Source organism: Schistocerca nitens, chromosome 5 (genome assembly GCF_023898315.1).
Source record: "Schistocerca nitens isolate TAMUIC-IGC-003100 chromosome 5, iqSchNite1.1, whole genome shotgun sequence".
NCBI classification, from domain to species: domain Eukaryota; kingdom Metazoa; phylum Arthropoda; class Insecta; order Orthoptera; family Acrididae; genus Schistocerca; species Schistocerca nitens.
The window spans coordinates 854,463,779-854,486,964 of NC_064618.1; the positions used below are offsets into that span (position 1 = coordinate 854,463,779).

A 23,186-nucleotide genomic window follows, 5' to 3' on the forward strand; every position below is an offset into this window, starting at 1 on the left:
TCACTGAATATAAGTGCTTTAATTCAGTATGTATTCTGAAATATCGTCATTTCTCAATCAAATGCTCCACATAATTATTCATTAAATCTGACATTGTTTAGAGTAATCTTTCACAGTATTCATATTTAAAAATAAAATGGTTTATATACTTATCCACAAAGATGCTTGTTCTTTAAAGTGCTGAATATGTACCCCTTATTGGATCACAAAAGAGGTTTCTCTTGTTAATATTAATCTGACTTACTGATTTTTTTGTATTATTCCATTAGTTAACTACACTAATTACAGACTAATTGCAAATTATTATTTTATTATTATTCTAGCCAGAACCAGAGAAAAAGGAAACTGTAGTTTCCAAATATCAGGTAGAGCCTCCTCCTGATCTTCGTAGCCAGTTTCTGATAGAAATGGACAGAAGGGAAAAACAACGAGCAGCAGATGATGAGCGAAAGAGACAGGAAGAGAAGCGACGTGCTATTGAGGTATGATATGATATAGTTGTCAGTGTAATGACTCTGTTAAGAATGTGTGTCCTTGCCCAGTTAGACTAAGATGAAGGAAGATATGCTGTGGCCATTGTTTTCTGCACTTGCGTAATTCAAGATTTCTGGATAATATTTTGTAACCAGCTCTTCCTAAATACGAGTACGGAGTCGTAACCGTTGGTCTGGTGTGAGAAATGATATTGTTACATCCGTGAAGAGTAATTAACAGTTGACCAGCAGTTTCAGTAGTATCATTAGTACTAGCTAATGTGACTTGTAGAGTTAGTGAGCCAGCCGGTGTGGCCGTGCGGTTCTAGGCGCTTCAGTCTGGAACCGCGCGGCCGCTACGGTTGCAGGTCCGAATCCTGCCTCGGGCATGCATGTGTGTGATGTCCTTAGATTAGTTAGGTTTAAGTAGTTCTAAGTTCTAGGGGACTGATGACCACAGATGTAAAGTCCCATAGTGCTCAGAGCCATTTGAACCATTTAGAGTTAATGAAGTAAACATGTGTTTCACTGATACATCATTGATTTATTTCAAACTCCTGAAAGGTCTCTTTCATTTAAATATGTAATGCACATCATGGGGCATGCAAATATGTATGGGACATTTAATTCTCTGATACCATCCTTCTGTGACAAATTTGGTGCGTTATAAGTAAGGCTAGTACATTACATTGCCAACATTACAATCAATGTTTCTGTTTACTGTGTGGAATTATCAATCATTATGCATGCTTTGTGTGATTTTGAATATAATATTAAAGCTTTTGTGTAAATAATTTAGCAGTACAGGAGACAACCCACTGAATAGTAGAAGTGCTGTTTTGTCAATAGGCACACAAAAGAGACTTTCTACATCTACATGATTACTCTGCAATTCACATTTAAGTGCTTGGCAGAGGGTTCATCAAACCACAATCATACTATCTCTCTACCATTCCACTCCCGAACAGCGTGCGGGAAACACGAACACCTAAACCTTTCTGTTCGAGCTCTGATTTCTCTTATTTTATTTTGATGATCATTCCTACCTATGTAGGTTGGGCTCAACAAAATATTTTCGCATTCGGAAGAGAAAGTTGGAGACTGAAATTTCGTAAATTGATCTCGCCCTGCCAAGAAACGTCTTTGCTTTAATGACTTCCATCCCAACTCACGTATCATATCTGCCACACTATCTCCCCTATTATGTGATAATACAAAACGAGCTGCCCTTTTTTGCACCCTTTTGATGTCCTCCGTGAATCCCACCTGGTAAGGATCCCACACCGCGCAGCAATATTCTAACAGAGGACGAACGAGTGTAGTGTAAGCTGTCTCTTTAGTGGACTTGTTGCATCTTCTAAGTGTCCTGCCAATTAAACGCAATCTTTGGCTCGCCTTCCCCACAATATTGTCTATGTGGTACTTCCAGCTGAAGTTGTTCGTGATTTTTACACCCAGGTACTTAGTTGAATTGACAGCCTTGAGAATTGTACTATTTATCGAGTAATCGAATTCCAACGGATTTCTTTTGGAACTCATGTGGATCACCTCACACTTTTCGTTATTTAGCGTCAACTGCCACCTGCCACACAATACAGCAATCTTTTCTAAATCGCTTTGCAACTGATACTGGTCTTCGGATGACGTTACTAGATGGTAAATTACAGCATCATCTGCGAACAACCTAAGAGAACTGCTCAGATTGTCACCCAGGTCATTTATATAGATCAGGAACAGCAGAGGTCCCAGGACGCTTCCCTGGGGAACACCTGATATCACTTCAGTTTTACTCGATGATTTGCCGTCTATTACTGCGAACTGCAACCTTCCTGACAGGAAATCCCGAATCCAGTCGCACAACTGAGATGATACCCCATAGGTCCGCAGCTTGATTAGAAGTCGCTTGTGAGGAACGGTGTCAAAAACTTTCTGGAAATCTAGAAATACGGAATCAACTTGAGATCCCTAGTCGATAGCGGCCATTCTTGTTGTTGTTGTGGTCTTCAGTCCAGAGACTGGTTTGATGCAGCTCTCCATGCTACCCTATCCTGTGCAAGCTTCTTCATCTCCTGGTACTTACTGCAACCCACATCCTTCTGAATCTGCTTAGTGTACGAGGTGTGGCTAGAAAAAAACCGGACTAGTACTGGTGAAACAATAAAACTAATGCAATAAGGCTGAAAGTCGCGTGGCCTGTCACGTGACTCTCGCTCCGCCTACTGCTCGAGTTTCATCTGCCTCCTGCACTCAGTCTGCCTGTGGCGTCTGTTTTAAGTAGTTGACGTTTTGTCTGTGCGTCGGAAAATGTTGAGTACAGAAAGAACAGCGTGTTAACATCAAATTTTGTTTCAGACTAGGAAAATCTGCAAGTGAAACGTTTGTAATGTTACAACAAGTGTACGGCAATGATTGTTTATCGCGAACACAAGTGTTTGAGTGGTTTAAACGATTTAAAGATGGCCGCGAAGACACCAGTGATGACACTCGCACTGGCAGACCATTGTCAGCAAAAACTGATGCAAACATTGAAAAAATCGGTAAACTTGTTCGACAAGATCGCCGTTTAACAATCAGAGCAGATTGTTAAACGGCGATCTTGTCGAACAAGTTTACCGATTTTTTCAATGTTTGCATCAGTTTTTGCTGACAATGGTCTGCCAGTGCGAGTGTCATTACTGGTGTCTTCGCGGCCATCTTTAAATCGTTTAAACCACTCAAACACTTGTGTTCACGATAAACAATCATCGCCGTACACTTGTTGTAACATTACAAACGTTTCACTTGCAGATTTTCCTAGTTTGAAACAAAATTTGATGTTAACACGCTGTTCTTTCTGTACACTCAACATTTTCCGACGCACAGACAAAACGTCAACTACTTAAAACAGACGCCACGTGCAGACTGAGTGCAGGAGGCAGATGAAACTCGAGCAGTAGGCGGAGCGAGAGTCACGTGACAGGCCACGCGACTTTCAGCCTTACTGCATTCGTTTTATTGTTTCACCAGTACTAGTCCTGTTTTTTTCTAGCCACACGTCGTATTCATCTCTTGGTCTCACTCTACGATTCATACCCTCCACGCTGCCCTCCAATGCTAAATTTGTGATCCCTTGATGCCTCAGAACATGTCCTACTAACCGGTCCCTTCTTTTTGTCAAGTTGTGCCACAGACTCCTCTTCTCCCCAATTCTGTTCTATACTTCATCATTAGTTATGTGATCTACCCATCTAATCTTCAGCATTCTTCTGTAGCTCTACATTTCGAAAGCTTCTATTCTCTTCTTGTCCAAACTATTTATTGTCCATGTTTCACTTCCATACATGGCTACACTCCATACAAATACTTTCAGAAACGACTTCCTGACACTTAAATCTATACTCGTTGTTAGCAAATTTCTCTTCTTCTGAAATGCTTTCCTTGCCATTGCCAGTCTACATTTTATATCCTCTCTACTTTGACCATCATCAGTTATTTTGCTCCCCAAATAGCAAAACTCCTTTACTACTTTAAGTGTCTCATTTCCTAATCCAATTCCCTCAGCATCGCCCGACTTAATTCAACTACATTCCATTATCCTCGTTTTGCTTTTGTTGATGTTAATCTTATATCCTCCTTTCAAGACACTGTCCATTCCGTTCAACTGCTCTTCCAAGTCCTTTGCTGTCTCTGATCGAATTACAATCTCATTGGCGAATCTCAAAGTTTTTATTTCTTCTCCATGGATTTTAATACCTACTCCGAGCTTTTCTTTTGTTTCCTTTACTGCTTGCTCAATTTTTTTGGATTTTGTACCAAATTTCGAGACAATGTTTCATTGTGGAACCTATTAAAGGCATCTCCCATTGAAGTCCGTGCCAAATTTGGCGCGTCTGTAAATTTTAGCCAATCTTCGGGATATCGCGTTCTTCTGAAATTTGCATGCTTTTTCCGTTGCCTCTGCAACAGTGTTCGGACTTGTTTTGTGTACCAGGGGGGATCAGTTCCATCTCTTACCAATTTATGAGGTATGAATCTCTTAATTGCTGTTGCTACTATATCTTTGAATTTGAGCCACATCTCATCTACATTTGCATAGTCAGTTCGGAAGGAATGGAGATTGTCTCTTAGGAAGGCTTCTAGTGACACTTTATCCACTTTTTTAAATAAAATTATTTTGCGTTTGTTTCTGGTGGATTTGGAAAAAACGGTATTGAGCCTAGCTATAATGACCTTGTGATCACTAATCCCTGTGTCAGTCATGATGCTCTCTATTAGCTCTGGATTGTTTGTGGCTAAGAGGTCAAGTGTGTTTTCGCAACCATTTACATTTCGCATGGGTTCGTGGACTAACTGCTCGAAATAATTTTCGGAGAAAGCATTTAGGACAATCTCGGAAGATGTTTTCTGCCTACCACCGGTTTTGAACAAGTATTTTTGCCAACATATCGAGGGAAGGTTGAAGTCCCCACCAACTATAACCATATGAGTGGGGTATTTATTTGTTATGAGACTCAAATTTTCTCTGAACTGTTCAGCAACTAAATCATTGGAGTCTGGGAGTCGGTAGAAGGAGCCAATTATTAACTTAGTTCTGGTGTTAAGTATAACCTTCACCCATAGCAATTCGCACGGAGTACCTACTTCGACTTCACTACAAGATAAACCACTACTGACAGACACAAACACTCCACCATCAATTCTGCCTAATCTATCTTTCCTGAACACCGTCTGAGACTTTGTAAAAATTTCTGCAGAACTTATTTCAGGCTTTAGCCAGCTTTCTGTACCTATAACGATTTCAGCTTCTGTGCTTTCTATTAGCACTTGAAGCTCAGGGACTTTCCCAGCACAACTACAACAATTTACAACTACAATTCCGACTGTTCCTTGATCCAAGCGTGTCCTGTATTTTCCATGCACCCTTTGAGATTGCAGCCCACCCCATACTTTCCCGGGGCCTGCTAACCTAAAAAACCGCCCAGTCCACGCCACACAGACTCTGCTACCCATGTAGCCGCCAGCTGAGTGTAGTGAACTCCTGACCTATTCAGCGGAACCCAAAACCCTACCACCCTATGGCGCAAGTCAAGGAATCTGCAGCCAACATGGTCGCAAAACCGTCTGAGCCTCTGATTCAGACCCTCCACCCAGCTCTGCACCAAAGGTCTGCAGTCGGTTCTGTCAATGATGCTGCAGATGGTGAGCTCTGCCTTCATCTCGTAAGCAAGACCGGCAGCCTTCACCAAATCAGATAGCCGCTGGAATCCAGAGAGAATTTCCTCAGATCCTAAGTGACACACGTCATTAGTGCTGACATGTGCCACCACCTGCAGCTGGCTGCACCCTGTGCTCCTCATAGCATCCGGAAGGACCCTTTCCACATCAGGAATGACTCCACCTGGAATGCACACGGAGTGCACACTGGATTTCTTCCCCTCCTTATCCGCCATATCCCTAAGGGGCCCCATTACGCGCCTGACATTGGAGCTCCCAACTACCAATAAGCCCACCCTCTGCGATTGCCCGGACCTTGAAGGCTGAGAATCAAGAATCATCCTCTGAAACAGGGCAGGCTGCTGCATCTGGCTTAGCCAGAGACAGCACCTGAAACCTGTTTGTGAGACGCGCCGGGGAGGCTTTCTGATCAGCCTTCGGGGACGTCTTTCGCTGCCTGCCATGCCTTGGAACGACCTCCCAATCAACCACAGGCGAGGTTAACTTTTGGATGAGTCCTTTAACAAGCATGCACCCACCTACCCACCCACCCACCCACCCACCCACCCACACACACACACACACACACACACACACACACACACACACACACACACACACACAGTGCTGAGCACAACGTGCTTGAGTCCAATGGAGTCTTCACATCCCTTGTCATCTGGATCCTTGCCCTGGAACCAGCTTTTCTGAACTACACAGACGGAAGTTATCCTTGTGTAACACCTCTTTTTTGTGCTCCCATAATCCTCCTAGACTTGATCTATGCTAATCCACTTCACCCACAGCCTCTACCCAACAGTCTCCACTTTGTCTTTCTATCACCCCTTCCCAGTCCACTCCTTGACAATTGCATCATTGTGGACTACACGAACTCATTGACACTGCTCCCCATCTGCCGTATGCACAACTACCTGGCTGTAACACTTTGTGGGGATATGAAATGGAATGATCACATTGGTTCAGTTGTGAGTATAGCAGGTGGTAGACGTCAGTTTATTGGTAGATTACTGGGGAAGTGCAATCATTCTACAAAGGAGATGGCTTGCAAATCACTCATGTGGCCAATTCTAGAATATGGCTCAAGTGTGTGGGACCTGTACCAGATAGGACTAACAAGGGATATTCAACTTATACAGAGAATGGCAGCATGAATGGTCACAGGTTTGTTTAATCCATGGGAGAGTGTCACAGAGATACTGAAGGCATTGAACTGGCAGACTCTTGAAGACAGATGTAAACTATCCTGAAAAAAGTCTATTAAAAAAGTTTCAAGAACTGGTTTTAAATGATTACTTCAGGAATATTCAGCAAACTCCTACATATCGCTCACATAGGAATTGTGAGGATAAGATTATAATAATTACTGCATGCACAGAGGCATTCAAACAATCATTCTTCCTGCGCTCCATATGTGAATGGAACAGGAAGAAGCCCTAATAACTACTACAATGGGATGTACCCTCTGCCATGCACTTCATGGTGGTTTGCAGAGTATAGATATAGATGCAGATGTAGATGCATCCCCATATTGTGCACTTGCTGAGTTTCACTCCCTCCAAGCTTTCAGCTATCCTACACCAACCCTATCTCCCACTTACTGCCTCTTTCTCCCACCCGTCACAACCTCTCTCTCCAGTTTACCTGCCAAACTGCAGTCTTGACATTGTGTGTACGTGCGTGTAAGCCTGTGTACGCTGACACACTGGTGCGTGTGTGTGTGTATGTGTGTGTGTTTGTGTGTGTCATGTAGCTCATTAAAAGATTCATCCAAAAGCTAAGAAGTTTTTCATTCTTTCTTGTGTGCCTGTCAGTGACTCAACACTTCGACTATTTGATAAGTTTTCTCCTTTACTCCTAAATTATGTACATTCTGCCAGAACTTCTTTTACCATATTTAAAGGTTTCGTTTATTCAACAATCATTCACATATTGTGTTCAGTAGCTTCTGTCAGTGACATTATTTTTCAGTATCGTAAATGAGTCAAGATACACATAAACTAGAAGTATACATAAAATAAGGGAAAGGCAACTACTTACCTACAGAGGATTGGTGTGTGGCACACTGAAACATATAATAGAAAACAGTTGACATTGGCTTTTGGGCTCTTGCTCTTTTTCTAGTTGGAGTATCTTATCTGTTTGTGTGTGTGTGTGTTTTGTGGTACTATTATGAAATGGATAGTTGCTACTCACCACACAGTGGAGATGCTGAGACACAGATAGGCATGATAAAGAGACTATCAGAAAGTGAGCTTTCAGCCAGCAAAGCCTTCGTCAAAAATAGACAACACCCCCCACCCCCCACCCCCACCTCCCCCCACACACACAAACAAACACACGTGCGCACATGCGTTCACAAACAAAACTCACGACGCACACATGACCACAGTCTCTGGCAGCTGAAGTCAGACTGCAAGCAGCAGTGCATGTTGGGAGAAGCAAGTAGGTGGTGGGGGTAAGGAGGAGGCTGGGGTGAGGAGGGGGTGAAAAAGTAGAGGTGGAGGACAGTAAAATATTGCTAGTGAGAGGATGCAGGGATGAGTCGGAGAGAGGATAGGGTAGTTAGGTGCAGTCAGGAGGTTCGGCGGAGGGCATGGGAGAGAGAGGGGTAGTGGAAAAGATGAGAAGTAAAAAGACTGGGTACGTTAGTATTATAGAGGGCTGTGTAGTGCTGGACTGGGAACAGGGAAGAGGCTAGACGGGTAAGGACAATGACTAATGAAGGTTTGGGTCAGGAGGGTTACGGGATAGTAGGATATATTGCAAGGAGAGTTCCCACCTGTGAAGTTCAGAGAAGCTGGTGTTGATTGGAAGGATCCAGATAGCACAGGCTGTAAAGCAGTCACTGAAATGAAGAACTTTTGGTTGGGCAGCAAGCTCAGCAATGGGGTGGTCCAACTGTGTCTTGGCACAGTTTGTCGGTGGGTGTTCATGCAGAGAGACAGCTTGTTGGTTGTCATACACACGTAGAATGCAGCACAGTGGATGCATCTTAGCTTGTAGATCACATGACCGGTTTTACAGTAAGCCCTGCCTTTGATGGGATAGGTGACACTTGTGACATGGCTCATATCCTGGTAATCGACATAGATGCAAGACCTGTCCCATACATCCTCCCATCACCACCTACTCCAGTCCTGTCACAAGCCTCAACCTTCATTGTCCTTATCCATATGACCCCTTCCCTGTTCCCATTCCAGCACTACACAGCCTTCTAATCCACCAATGCACTCGCAGTCTTCTTACTTCTCACCTTTTCTGCTTCCCTCGCCCCCCTCTCTCTGCTGCTAACCTACTGTCTGCACTTAGCTGCTCTATCCTCTCTCCACTCGTCCTAGTATGCTCCCACAAGCAACACTTAACTGTGCCAGTCTGCTACCCTGCTGCCCCCGCCCCTCCCTGCTGCAACCTCCTCTTTACCCCACTACCTGGTTGTCTCTCCCACCATATGCTGCTGCTTGCAGTCTGGCTTCAGCTGCCAGAGACTGTGGTCGTGTGTATGTGAGTTGCATTTTTTCAATGAAGGCCCTGTTGGCCAAAAACTCACTTTCCGACAGTCTCTTTTTTGTGCCTGCCTGCGACTCAGCATCTCCGCTGTATGGTGAGTAGCAACTATTCATTTAATAATATTGCTACATTCCTTCCTGAATTTTCCACTGTTTAATCAGGCACTATTATTAGAAAAATACAAAGAGCTTGAAAGGTAGTGTTAACTGTTTTCTATTAAATGTTTATGTGTGTCATGTACCAAGCTTCTGTAGCTAATTTTATACATTTTATGTATGTTTCCAACTAGGAAATAGTAACTTTCAAACTACTTCTGTAGATGAAGTTAACAAGAGCGACATTATCTGATCAAAACTATCTGGACACCTTTTAGTGGATATTAATATGTAGTGTGTCCACCCTTCAGCTCTCTGGCATCTTGAACTCTGCTGGAGTCACTTTCAATGAAGTGTCTGAATGTCTATGGAGGAATGCTAGCCCATTCTTCCTCAAGGGTCGAAACCAGGGAAGGTAGTGATGTTAGATGCTGGAATCTAACTCATTTCAAAGGTATTCCAATGGAGTCATGTCAGGTCTCTGGCAGACTAGTCCATTTCAGGAATGTTATTGTCCACAAACCATTGCCTCACAGAAACTGCTTTATGACTAGTGCATTGTCGTGCTGATACAAACAATACTGGTACATTGTAGCGAAACTGTGCCTCTACTGTATGCAGTACACAATGATGTAAAATGTGTTAATATTCTTCCATGTTTAGTGTTTGTGTAATTGTAATAAGGGGAACCAAGCCTAACTACAAAGTACACTCCCATACTGTAACACCGCCTCCTCCATGCATCACTGCTGTCCATAAGCATGATGGCAGGTAATGTTTTCCAGAAATTCACCAAACCCCTAACAGTTCCTTCAGATTACCACAGCGTAAAGCATGATTCATCACTCAAAAACACTCATTTCCAGTCATCACCTGTCCAGTGCCATCACTCTTCATACCACCTTGAATGTCACTTGGCACTGACTACAAAAATGTTTGGCTTACGTGGATCTGCTTAACTTCCAACACACAGTCACTGCACTAGCTTGACTGCTGGTAGTACTGTGGAGCTCACGAGTGATTCCTTTTGTTGATTTCAGTTATTTTTTACAGTCACCCTCCACAGTGCTCGGCAGTCGCTGTCCACCAGTACACAATGTCTGCCTGGTGTTGGCTTACCTACGGTTGTTCCTTCGTGTTTTCACTTTACAGTCACATCACCAACAGTCTATTTAGGCAGCCTTAGAGGGGTTGAAATGTCCCCAGTGGATTAGTTACTCAGGTGACATCCAACGGTTAGTTGATGTTCAAAGTCACTGAGCTCTGCTGACTGACCCTTGCTGCTGTTACTGATGCTGTGCTGACAGTACACGACTCCCCGCCTCCTTTGAAAGTGGCAGGTCTGCCTCTCATTTCATCTAATGCTCAGTTTAATGTTACAGAAGAATGTCTGCATACTTCTGATCAGATAGGGTATAATTAGTGTGCTATATTCTATTTCTATGTGTAAATACTGAAACTGTACATAATATATTTAGAAAAAAATCTGCTACCTTGGAGGAAAAGCTGCTGACTTCTCCATTATACTAAACAGCTGCTACAGTAAACATTTGTGATGGTGCACAGCATTTTATTATGTTCTAATTTGTTTAGAAAAAATCTGTTCAGTAAATGCTAATATCAATATGTGTAGTATTGGAAACCAGAAATAGGTTTTTCTTCTTTTTCTCTTAATCTTTTTCTCTGAACAAAGGGTGACTGGAAGATTAATGAACTGCATTGTTTTACAAGAGGCCAGAAGTTAAAAGATTCACAGACATAAAGCTGGAGATTTGTTGTTGTTGTTGTTGTGGTCTTCAGTCCAGAGACTGGTTTGTTGCAGCTCTCCATGCTACTCTATTCTGTGCAAGCCGTTTTATCTCTGAATAACTGCTCCAACCTATATCCTTATGAATCTGCTCAGTGTATTCATCTCTCAGTCTCCCTCTATGATTTTTACCCTCTACGCTTCCCCCCAATACTAAATTGGTGATCCCTTGATGCCCCAGAATGTGTCCTACCAACTGTTCCCTTCTTCTACTCAAGTTGTGTCACAAATTCCTCTTCTCCCCAATTCTATTCAGTAGCTCCTCATTAGTTACGTGATCTACCCATCTAATCTTCAACATTCTTCTGTAGCACCACATTTTGAAAGCTTCCGTTCTCTCCTTGTCTACAGTGTTTATCGTCCATGTTTTGCTTCCATACATGGCTACATTCCATACAAATACTTTCAGAAACGACTTCCTGACACTTAAATCTATACTCAATGTTAACAAATTTCTCTTCTTCAGAAATGCTTTTCTTGCCATAGCCAGTCTACATTAGATATCCTCTGTGCTTCAACCATCATCAGTTATTTTGTTTCCCAAATGGCAAAACTCATTTACTACTTTAAGTGTCTCATTTCCTAATCTAATTCCTTCAGCATCACCTGACTGAATTTGACTACATTCCATTATCCTCATTTTGCTTTTGTTGATGTTCATCTTATATACTCCTTTCAAGACACTGTCCATTCTGTTCAACTGCTCTTCCAGGTCCTTTGCTGTGTCAGACAGAATTACAGTGTCATTATCAAACCTCAAAGTTTTTATTTCTTCTCCATGGATTCTAATTCCGGCTCTAAATTTTTCTTTTGTTTCCTTTACTGCTCGCTCTATATACAGATTGAATAACATCGGGGATAGGTTACAACCGTGTCTCACTCCCTTCTCAACCACTGCTTCCATTTCATGCCCCTTGACTTTTATAACAGCCTTCTGGTTTCTGTATAAATTGTAAATAGCCTTTTGCTCCCTGTATTTTACCCCTTCCACTTTCAGAATTTGAAAGAGAGTATCCAGTCAACATTGTCAAAAGCTTTCTCTAAGTTTACAAACGCTATAAACATAGGTTAAAACAATGGAAAATTCTGGATGGAATGTAACAATATGAGAGAAGGAAAGTTGTTACTCACCATATAGCGGAGATTCTGAGTCGCGATAGGCACAATAAAAAGATTCACACAATCAAAGCTTTCGGCCATTAAGGCCTTTGTCAGCAGTAGACTCACATACACACAAGCACAAGCTCGTCACTATTGATGCCACCTCCCTGTACACTAACATTCCTAATGCCCATGGCCTTATTGCTATTGAACACTACCTTTCCAGATGCCCTATGGATTCCAAACCAACAACCTCCTTCATAGTCTCCATGACCAACTATATCCTCACCCACAATTACTTCTCTTTTGAAGGCATTACCTACAAACAAATCTGCAGTACGGCTATGGGCACCCACATGGCACCATCCTTTGCTAAACTATTCATGGGCCATCTAGAGGAATCCTTCCTAAAAACCCAGAATCCTAAACCCCTCACCTGGTTCAGATTCATTGATGACACCTTTGCTGTCTGGATTGAAGGCGAGGACACCTTATTCACATTCCTCCAGAACCTCAACAACTTCTGCCACATTTGCTTCAACTGGTCCTACTCAACCCAACAAGCCACCTTCCTAGATGTTGACCTCCACCTAAGAGATGGCTACATCAGTACCTCCGTCCATGTCAAACCTACTAACCACCAGCAATACTTTCACTTCGACAGCTGCCACCCATTTCATACGAAGAAGTCCCTTCTGTACAGCCTAGCCATCCGTGGTCGTCGCATCTGCAGTGACGAGCAGTCACTCTCTAAATATACCGAAGTTCTCACTGAAGCCTTCACTGACCTTAATTATCCTCCCATCCTTATACAAAAACAAATCTCCCATGCCTTATCTTTCCAGTGTCCCACAACCTCCCAAAGTCCCGGAGTCCGGCAACAGAGGAGCATTCCCCTCGTAACTCAGTACCATCCGGGACTGGAGCAACTGAATTTCATTCTCCGCCAGGGTTTTGATCACCTTTCGTTGTGCCCTGAAATGAGAAATGTCCTACCCACTATCCTTCCCACTCCTCCTACCGTGGTATTCCACCGTCCACCGAACCTACACAGTATACTCGTCCATCCTTACACAACCCCTGCTCCAAATCTCTTACCTCATGGCTCATACCCCTGTAATAGACCTAGATGCAAGACCTGTTCCATACATCCTCCTACCACCTCCTACTCCAGTCTGGTCACTAACATTACCTATCACATCAAAGGCACGGCTACCTGTGAAACCGGTCATGTGACCTACAAGCTAATCTGCAACCACTGTGCTGCATTCTATGTAGGCATGACAACCAACAAGCTGTCTGTCTGCATGAACAGCCACCGACAAACTGTTGCCAAAAAACAAGTGGACTACCCTGTAGCTGAACACACTGCCAAACATGATACCCCTCATCTCAGTGACTGCTTCACAGCCTGTGCCATATGGATCCTTCCCACCAACACCAGCTTTCCTGAACTGCACAGGATACATCCTATGTTCTCGTAACCCTCCTGGCCTCAACCTTCGTTAGTCACTGTCCTCACCCATCCAGCCCCCTCCCTGTTCCCATTCCAGCACTACACAGCTGTCATTTCACCGCCACACCCAGTCTTTTAATTTCTTTTAGTTTTTATTTTTTTATTTTTATTTCTCTCCTTTCTGCTACTTACCCCCTCCCCCCTCCGCACCTTCTCTCCTACCCTCCGTCTAACTGCAACACTTCACTGTCTGCTATTCCCACCATACTATCCCTCCCTCTCCCCTCCTCCCCTCCCCAGCCTCCTCCTTACCCCCACCCAGTCACCACTCCCATCATGCACTGGTGCTGCTGCTCGCAGTGTAGTTTCAGCTCTCTGAGACTGCAGACGTGTGTGCAAGATGCGCTTGCTTGAATGTGTGTGTGCTTGTGTGTATGTGTGTCTACTGCTGACAAAGGCCGTAATGGCCGAAAGCTCTGATTGTGTGAATCTTTTTATTGTGCCTATTGCGACTCAGCATCTCCGCTATATGGTGAGTAGCAACTTTCCTTCTCTTGTATTGATAAACGTAGGTCTAACTTTCCTTAACCTAGCTGCTAAGGTAAGTCGTAGGGTCAGTATTTCCTCGTGTGTTCCAACATTTCTACAGAACACAAACTGATCTTCCCTGAGGTCAGCTTATGCTAGTTTTTCCATTCGTTTGTAAAGAATTTGTGTTAGTATTTTGCAGCTGTTACTTATTAAACTGATAGTTCAATACCTTCTTTCTTTGAGATTGGAATTATTATGCTCTTCTTGAAGTCTGAAGATATTTTGCCTGTCTCATACATCTTGCTCACCAGGTGGAAGAGTTTTGTCATGGCTGGCTCTCCCAAGGTTATCAGTAGCTCTAATGGAATGTTGTCTAGTCCCAGGGACTTGTTTTGACTTAGGTCATTCAGTACTTTGTCAAATTCTTCATGCAGTATCGCATCTTCATCTACGCCCTCTTGCATTTCTATAATATTGCCCTCAAATACATTGCCCTTGTATAGATCCTTCTAACATTTTGATGACTTAAAGGATGAAAGTAGACACACAAACTTCATGCTTCTATACGAGATGACTTACTTGGGATTTGCAGCCACTCATCTTTTCTGGATAACTGGCTGCTGGAAACTCTCTTGACTTCTTCTCCATCGAATAACGCTAGGTACATGAACTTCCAAGCCTCTTTCTGCTCGTGAAATAATTAGCCATACAAACTTTATTTTTCGTTAATCAGTGATGTATTTGACTTTGAAGCAAAACAAAAAATTCTCACTTTCTACAAAATATGTAACTTCCAGCAAGTCTCTCATACAGTCATATGTTAGAAACAAATTGTTTTACATTCAAAAGAAAGTTTGCTTAGCCACCATGACTATCAGAAAAAGGGTATGAAAATATGTCTTGCCTCTAACAAGGCTGAGTCAAGAGTCTACAAGAGTACTTTTTCAACTGCTCTTGTTTCACTTAACAATAGTCAGTGACACAATAAGCACAGAGCTGCATATAGATTCCATAGTTCTTCCTTACACACTCACTAACACATCTATGGATTGCCCGACAAGTACTTGTCGGCGCCGTTCGACCACCGTGTCTACTTTCTTCCCGCAACTGATTTTAAACGTGCACACACAAACAAGTGATGCACAGTAGGTAGGATCTTACCATCCCACACTCATATCATGTGTTCGAGATGGTAGAAGGCTGAGTGGTTCTAGAATTTACACAGAAATTCTCTAATCACTACATAACCCCCCCCCCCTTCACATTGAACATTATACATCGTTTTACATAGTTTTATATATGTATCTCTCCTTTCCATAACAATGATCTTAGTCTTGTTGTTTCTCTACTCTTTTCTTATTTTACTTTGTTATTAGTTTTAGTCAGCTTTACTAATATTTAGAAATTGTGAGGAATTTATCTCTTTCTTTATTTACTTTTTCAATCAAAAACTTCAGGTGTTTATGACACAAGAGTAATCTATTTTCTGTTCTTATCTTTTTGTACTACATTTTTCCTAGTATGTACTATTTTCATTAGCTGTAGCTTGGAGGAACTCTGGGTGAAATAAAAGTGTTCTTTTGACACTCATTTATTTCTACAAAACATAATAATGCTAGTTGTTTATAGAATTTATACTTTCCAGAACATATACTATAAAATTTATGGCTTTAGTCATGTTACTGTCCCCTTCTCCTAGGATCAACATCTATTCCTTGCTTGTGGGTTGACCTAGGTACGCCCCTTACAAAACATCTCTATTTTTTAGGTCACAGATCATCCTAACTCCACGTAGGTACGTCTGCCCTTTATACTTAGTGAATGCTGGGTACACTCCCCTTATCCATTCTGAGAAGGCCTCACGGTCCATTACCCTAATATACATTTTTATGTATACCATAATTAAATATCTTCTGGTAAAGTTATAAATCTATCTTAAACTCCACATCCATTCTTTAATATATCATTTACTCCCTAGAGTCCTCCTCTATGTATCATTTCTATATTTTCAATAGATATTATGTCTATTTACGTCCTACTATCCTTCAATTCATTAGAGTATTTATTACACTGATGCTGCTCACACCTTTTTCTTAGTTATCCATTACTCATTACTATTTTATAGTTGTTCGTTATGTATGGGCACCTCTCCTTATGTGTATTCGATGTAGAACTGTCATAACTTCCCATATGTGTGCACTTAATTCCCTATGTACACACCTTTTCCCCTACAACACCTGGCAGTTCTCACATCATGACATGCTTTGTCTTCTACACTACTGGCCATTAAAATTGCTACACCAAGAAGAAATGCAGATGGTAAACGGGTATTTATTGGACAAATATATTATACTGGAACTGACATGTGATTACATTGTCACGCAACTTGGGTGCATAGATCCTGAGAAATCAGTACCCAGAACAACCACCTTGGGCCGTAATAACGGCCTTGATACGCCTGGGCATTGAGTCAAACAGAGCTTGGATGGCATGTACAGATACAGCTGTCCATGCAGCTTCAACACAATACCACAGTTCACTAAGAGTCGTGACGAGCATATTGTGACGAGCCAGTTGCTCGACCACCATTGACCAGACGTTTTCAATTGGTGAGAGATCTGGAGAATGTGCTGACCAGGGCAGCAGTCGAACATTTTCTGTATCCAGAAAGGCCTGTACAGGACCTGCAACATACGGTCATGCATTATCCTGCTGAAAAGTAGGGTTTCGCAGGCATCGAATGAAGGGTAGAGCCACAGGTCGTAACACATCTGAAATGTAACATCCACTGTTCAGAGTGCTGTCAATGCAAACAAGAGGTGATGGAGACGTGTAATCAATGGCACCCCATACCATTATGCCGGCTGGTACGCCAGTATGGTGATGACGAATACACGCTTCCAGTGTGCGTTCACCGTGATGTCGCCAAACACGGATGCAACCATCATGATGCTGTAAACAGAGCCTGGATTCATCCGAAAAAATGACGTTTTGCCATTCATGCACCCAGGTTCGTCGTTGAGTACATCATCGCAGACGCTCCTGTCTGTGATGCAGCGTCAAGGGTAACTGCAGCCATGGTCTCTGAGCTGATAGCCCATGCTGCTGCAAATGTCATCGAACTGTTCGTGCAGATGGTTGTTGTCTTGCAAACGTCCCCATCTGTTAACTCAGGGATCGAGACGTGGCTGCACGATCCGTTAGAGCCATGCGGATAAGAGGCCTGTCATCTCAACTGCCAGTGATATGAGGCCATTGGGATCCAGCACGGTGTTCCATATTACCCTCCTGAACCCACCGATTCCATATTCTGCTAACAGTCATTGGATCTCGACCAACACGAGCAGCAATGTCGTGATACGATAAACCACAATCGCGATAGGCTACAATCTGACCTTTATCAAAGTTGGAAACATGATGGTACGCATTTCTCCTCCTTACATGAGGCATCACAACAACATTTCACCAGGCAACGCTGGTCAACTGCTGTTTGTGTATGAGAAATCTAAATCATTTGCATATCACAGCATCTTCTTCCTGTCGGTTAAATTTCGCTTCTGTAGCACGTCATCTTCATGGTGTAGCAATTTTAATGGCCAATAGTGTACAATCTAATGTTTGTGTAGAAGTGTATATTTGTCTGTATGTGGATGTGTGTTCATGTAGTCTGATTCTTCGGCCTTCTTATCTAAAGATAAGATGTAGGTAATTAGTAACCATGGAAATAAGGAAGGACTTCAGTGATAGAAGTTTATGAATGTGGAAAGAGGGAAAAGATAGACAGGTGCTCAAGATGAGAAGTAAGAAAGGAAAAAAATAGATGTAGTTGCTAGGATCAAGGAAGAGAAAGAAGACAGGAAACCCTTCCCACCCCCCTTCCCCAGGATCCCTACCTCTCAGGTACTTGAGTGAGATGCCGGAGGAGGTTTGGTGTTAAATCATCTCCTACAGAATGGAATTGTCCCACCTTCACCCTTTGAGGTCCCTGAAGGAAATCCTAGCAATCCTATGGAAATGGCAAATGAAGAAGAATCAAGCACACTTGTTTTTGAGGGTTGTTTGAAAGGTGTGATGTGTGTTTTGTGTTAGTCATGATATATCTGTTCTTGTAAGTCATGCTTTTAGCTACAATACCTACCCACTTCAAAATTAATACAAACCCTCCTATCTACACTCCTGGAAATTGAAATAAGAACACCGTGAATTCATTGTCCCAGGAAGGGGAAACTTTATTGACACATTCCTGGGGTCAGATACATCACATGATCACACTGACAGAACCACAGGCACATAGACACAGGCAACAGAGCATGCACAATGTCGGCACTAGTACAGTGTATATCCACCTTTCGCAGCAATGCAGGCTGCTATTCTCCCATGGAGACGATCGTAGAGATGCTGGATGTAGTCCTGTGGAACGGCTTGCCATGCCATTTCCACCTGGCGCCTCAGTTGGACCAGCGTTCGTGCTGGACGTGCAGACCGCGTGAGACGACGTTTCATCGAGTCCCAAACATGCTCAATGGGGGACAGATCCGGAGATCTTGCTGGCCAGGGTAGTTGACTTACACCTTCTAGAGCACATTGGGTGGCACGGGATACATGCGGACGTGCATTGTCCTGTTGGAACAGCAAGTTCCCTTGCCGGTCTAGGAATGGTAGAACGATGGGTTCGATGACGGTTTGGATGTACCGTGCACTATTCAGTGTCCCCTCGACGATCACCAGTGGTGTACGGCCAGTGTAGGAGATCGCTCCCCACACCATGATGCCGGGTGTTGGCCCTGTGTGCCTCGGTCATATGCAGTCCTGATTGTGGCGCTCACCTGCACGGCGCCAAACACGCATACGACCATCATTGGCACCAAGGCAGAAGCGACTCTCATCGCTGAAGACGACACGTCTCCATTCGTCCCTCCATTCACGCCTGTCGGGACACCACTGGAGGTGGGCTGCACGATGTTGGGGCGTGAGCGGAAGACGGCGTAACGGTGTGCGGGACCGTAGCCCAGCTTCATGGAGACGGTTGCGAATGGTCCTCGCCGATACCCCAGGAGCAACAGTGTCCCTAATTTGCTGGGAAGTAGCGGTGCGGTCCCCTACGGCACTGCGTAGGATCCTACGGTCTTGGCGTGCATCCGTGCGTCGCTGCGGTCCGGTCCCAGGTCGACGGGCACGTGCACCTTCCGCCGACCACTGGCGACAACATCGATGTACTGTGGAGACCTCACGCCCCACGTGTTGAGCAATTCGGCAGTACGTCCACCCGGCCTCCCGCATGCCCACTATACGCCCTCGCTCAAAGTCCGTCAACTGCACATACGGTTCACGTCCACGCTGTCGCGGCATGCTACCAGTGTTAAAGACTGCGATGGAGCTCTGTATGCCACGGCAAACTGGCTGACACTGACGGCGGCGGTGCACAAATGCTGCGCAGCTAGCGCCATTCGACGGCCAACACCGCGGTTCCTGGTGTGTCCGCTGTGCCGTGCGTGTGATCATTGCTTGTACAGCCCTCTCGCAGTGTCCGGAGCAAGTATGCTGGGTCTGACACACCGGTGTCAATGTGTTCTTTTTTCCATTTCCAGGAGTGTATATCACATCTCGTAATAAAAGTTATAAAATACTCTATACAAAATAGAAAATCTATACACTACTGTATAACAATTGTTCGGCTAGTCACATCTTATCATAATTTCCGCAAGTATAATACTGTGTTCAGTTTATTTAGTTTAGATATAACTTTTTTTCTGTGTTTCTCTTAAGTCGGTTTTTCTCTTAAGTCGGTCCCCCCATGAACCATGGACCTTGCTGTTGGTGGAGAGGCTCGCGTGCCTCAGCGATACAGATAGCCGTACTGTAGGTACAACCACAATGGAGGGGTATCTGTTGAGAGGCCAGACAAACGTGTAGTTCCTGAAGAGGGGCAGCAGCCTTTTCAGTAGTTGCAAGGGCAACAGTCTGGATGATTGACTGATCTGGCCTTGTAACAATAACCAAAACGGCCTTGCTGTGCTGGTACTGCGAACGGCTGAAAGCAAAGGGAAACTACAGCCGTAATTTTTCCCGAGGGCATGCAGCTTTACTGTATGTAACACTTGGTTTAAGAATCATGATAGAAGGTTGTATACATGGAAGAACCCTGGAGATACTAAAAGGTATCAGATAGATTATATAATGGTAAGACAGAGATTTAGGAACCAGGTTTTAAATTGTAAGACATTTCCAGGGGCAGATGAGAACTCTGACCACGATCTATTGGTTATGACCTGTAGATTAAAACTGAAGAAACTGCAAAAAGGTGGGAATTTAAGGAGATGGGACCTGGATAAACTGAAAGAACCAGAGGTTGTACAGAGTTTCAGGGAGAGTATAAGGGAACAATTGACAGGAATGGGGGAAAGAAATACAGTAGAAGAATAATGGGTAGCTTTGAGGGATGAAGTAGTGAAGGCAGCAGAGGATCAAGTAGGTAAAAAGACGAGGGCTAGTAGAAATCCTTGGGTAACAGAAGAAATATTGAATTTAATTGATGAAAGGAGAAAATATAAAAATGCAGTAAATGAAGCAGGCAAAAAGGAATACAAACGTCTCAAAAATGAGATCGACAGGAAGTGCAAAATGGCTAAGCAGGGATGGCTAGAGGACAAATGTAAGGATGTAGAGGCTTATCTCACTAGGGGTAAGATAGATACTGCCTACAGGAAAATTAAAGAGACCTTTGGAGATAAGAGAACCACTTGTATGAACATCAAGAGCTCCGATGTAAACCCAGTTCTAAGCAAAGAAGGGAAAGCAGAAAGGTGGAAGGAGTATACAGAGGGCCTATACAAGGGCGATGCACTTGAGGACAATATTATGGAAATGGAAGAGGATGTAGATGAAGATGAAATGGGAGATACGATACTGCGTGAAGAGTTTGACAGAGCACTGAAAGACCTGAGTCGAAACAAGGCCCCCGGAGTAGACAACATTCCATTGGAACTACTGACGGCCTTGGGAGAGCCAGTCCTGACAAAACTCTACCATCTGGTGAGCAAGATGTATGAAACAGGCGAAATACCCTCAGACTTCAAAAAGAATATAATAATTCCAATCCCAAAGAAAGCAGGTGTTGACAGATGTGAGAATTACCGAACAATCAGTTTAATAAGCCACAGCTGCAAAATACTAACACGAATTCTTTACAGACGAATGAAAAAACTAGTAGAAGCCGACCTCGGGGAAGATCAGTTTGGATTCCGTAGAAATACTGGAACACGTGAGGCAATACTGACCTTACGACATATCTTAGAAGAAAGATTAAGGAAAGGCAAACCTACGTTTCTAGCATTTGTAGATTTAGAGAAAGCTTTTGACAATGTTGACTGGAATACTCTCTTTCAAATTCTAAAGGTGGCAGGGGTAAAATACAGGGAGCGAAAGGCTATTTACAATTTGTACAGAAACCAGATGGCAGTTATAAGAGTCGAGGGACATGAAAGGGAAGCAGTGGTTGGGAAGGGAGTAAGACAGGGTTGTAGCCTCTCCCCGATGTTATTCAATCTGTATATTGAGCAAGCAGTAAAGGAAACAAAAGAAAAATTCGGAATAGGTATTAAAATCCAGGGAGAAGAAATAAAAACCTTGAGGTTCGCCGATGACATTGTAATTCTGTCAGAGACAGCAAAGGACTTGGAAGAGCAGTTGAACGGAATGGATGGTGTCTTGAAGGGAGGATATAAGATGAACATCAACAAAAGCAAAACGAGGATAATGGAATGTAGTCGTATTAAGTCGGGTGATGTTGAGGGTATTAGATTAGGAAATGAGACACTTAAAGTAGTAAAGGAGTTTTGCTATTTGGGGAGCAAAATAACTGATGATGGTAGAAGTAGAGAGGATATAAAATGTAGACTGGCAATGGCAAGGAAAGCGTTTCTGAAGAAGAGAAATTTGTTAACATCGAATATAGATTTAAGTGTCAGGAAGTCATTTCTGAAAGTATTTGTATGGAGTGTAGCCATGTATGGAAGTGAAACATGGACGGTAAATAGTTTGGACAAGAAGAGAATAGAAGCTTTCGAAATGTGGTGCTACAGAAGAATGCTGAAGATTAGATGGGTAGATCACATAACTAATGAGGAGGTACTGAATAGGATTGGGGAGAAGAGGAGTTTGTGGCACAACTTGACCAGAAGAAGGGATCGGTTGGTAGGACATGTTCTGAGGCATCAAGGGATCACCAATTTGGTATTGGAGGGCAGTGTGGAGGGTAAAAATCGTAGGGGGAGACCAAGAGATGAATACACTAAGCAGATTCAGAAGGATGTAGGTTGCAGTAGGTACTGGGAGATGAAGAAGCTTGCACAGGATAGAGTAGCATGGAGAGCTGCATCAAACCAGTCTCAGGACTGAAGACCACAACAACAACAACTTAAGTTGGTCTCTATTTTATGGTCATAGCCAGTTTTTTAATAAGATTACAGGATAGTTATAGATCTTAAAAGAATTCGGTGCAGGAAACTAAATGGAAAAAACACCAAAAAGAACTCGGGATCTGACGGACATCACGCTGCCCGTTAACTCAGAATGTTAACATCCCTTGGGGATATGTGACAGACTAGTTTAAGATTTTAAAGGAATTCAGTGCAGGAAAAAATTTGGAAAAAAACACCGAAAACAACTTGGGATCCGATGAGTGTCACTCTGCCCAGTAACTCAGAATGGGTGATAGATGGCAGAATGGTTTAAGATTTTAAAGAAATTTGGCGCAGGAAACTATTTGGGGGGGGGGGGGGGGGGGATTTCGGTACCCGATGGTTGTTACTCCGCTTGTTAACTTAGAAAGTTAACGTCCCTGGGGGATAGATGACTCTACCCGGGTCCCATGGATCTGATATTAACTTTTCTTGTGCACTGGCAGACCAATAATTTTCTTTAAATTTCTTTTGAAAGTCCTCCCAAGAAGAAAAATTCTCAGTATTTACTGTACCCCATTCTGAGGCTTCCCCTAAAAAATACCC

At 43.2% G+C, this 23,186-nt stretch overlaps 1 protein-coding gene across 1 annotated transcript in view; it reads left to right on the top strand.

Moving 5' to 3' along the window:
* Nucleotides 1-23,186, top strand: part of LOC126259241 (dynein regulatory complex subunit 7) — a 742,488-nt gene that overhangs the window by 463,157 nt on the left and 256,145 nt on the right. Inside the window, exon 3 of the mRNA XM_049955864.1 lies at nucleotides 324-482. Within this exon, the coding sequence (XP_049811821.1) occupies nucleotides 324-482 (159 nt within the window). The remainder of the gene's footprint in view (nucleotides 1-323; nucleotides 483-23,186) is intronic.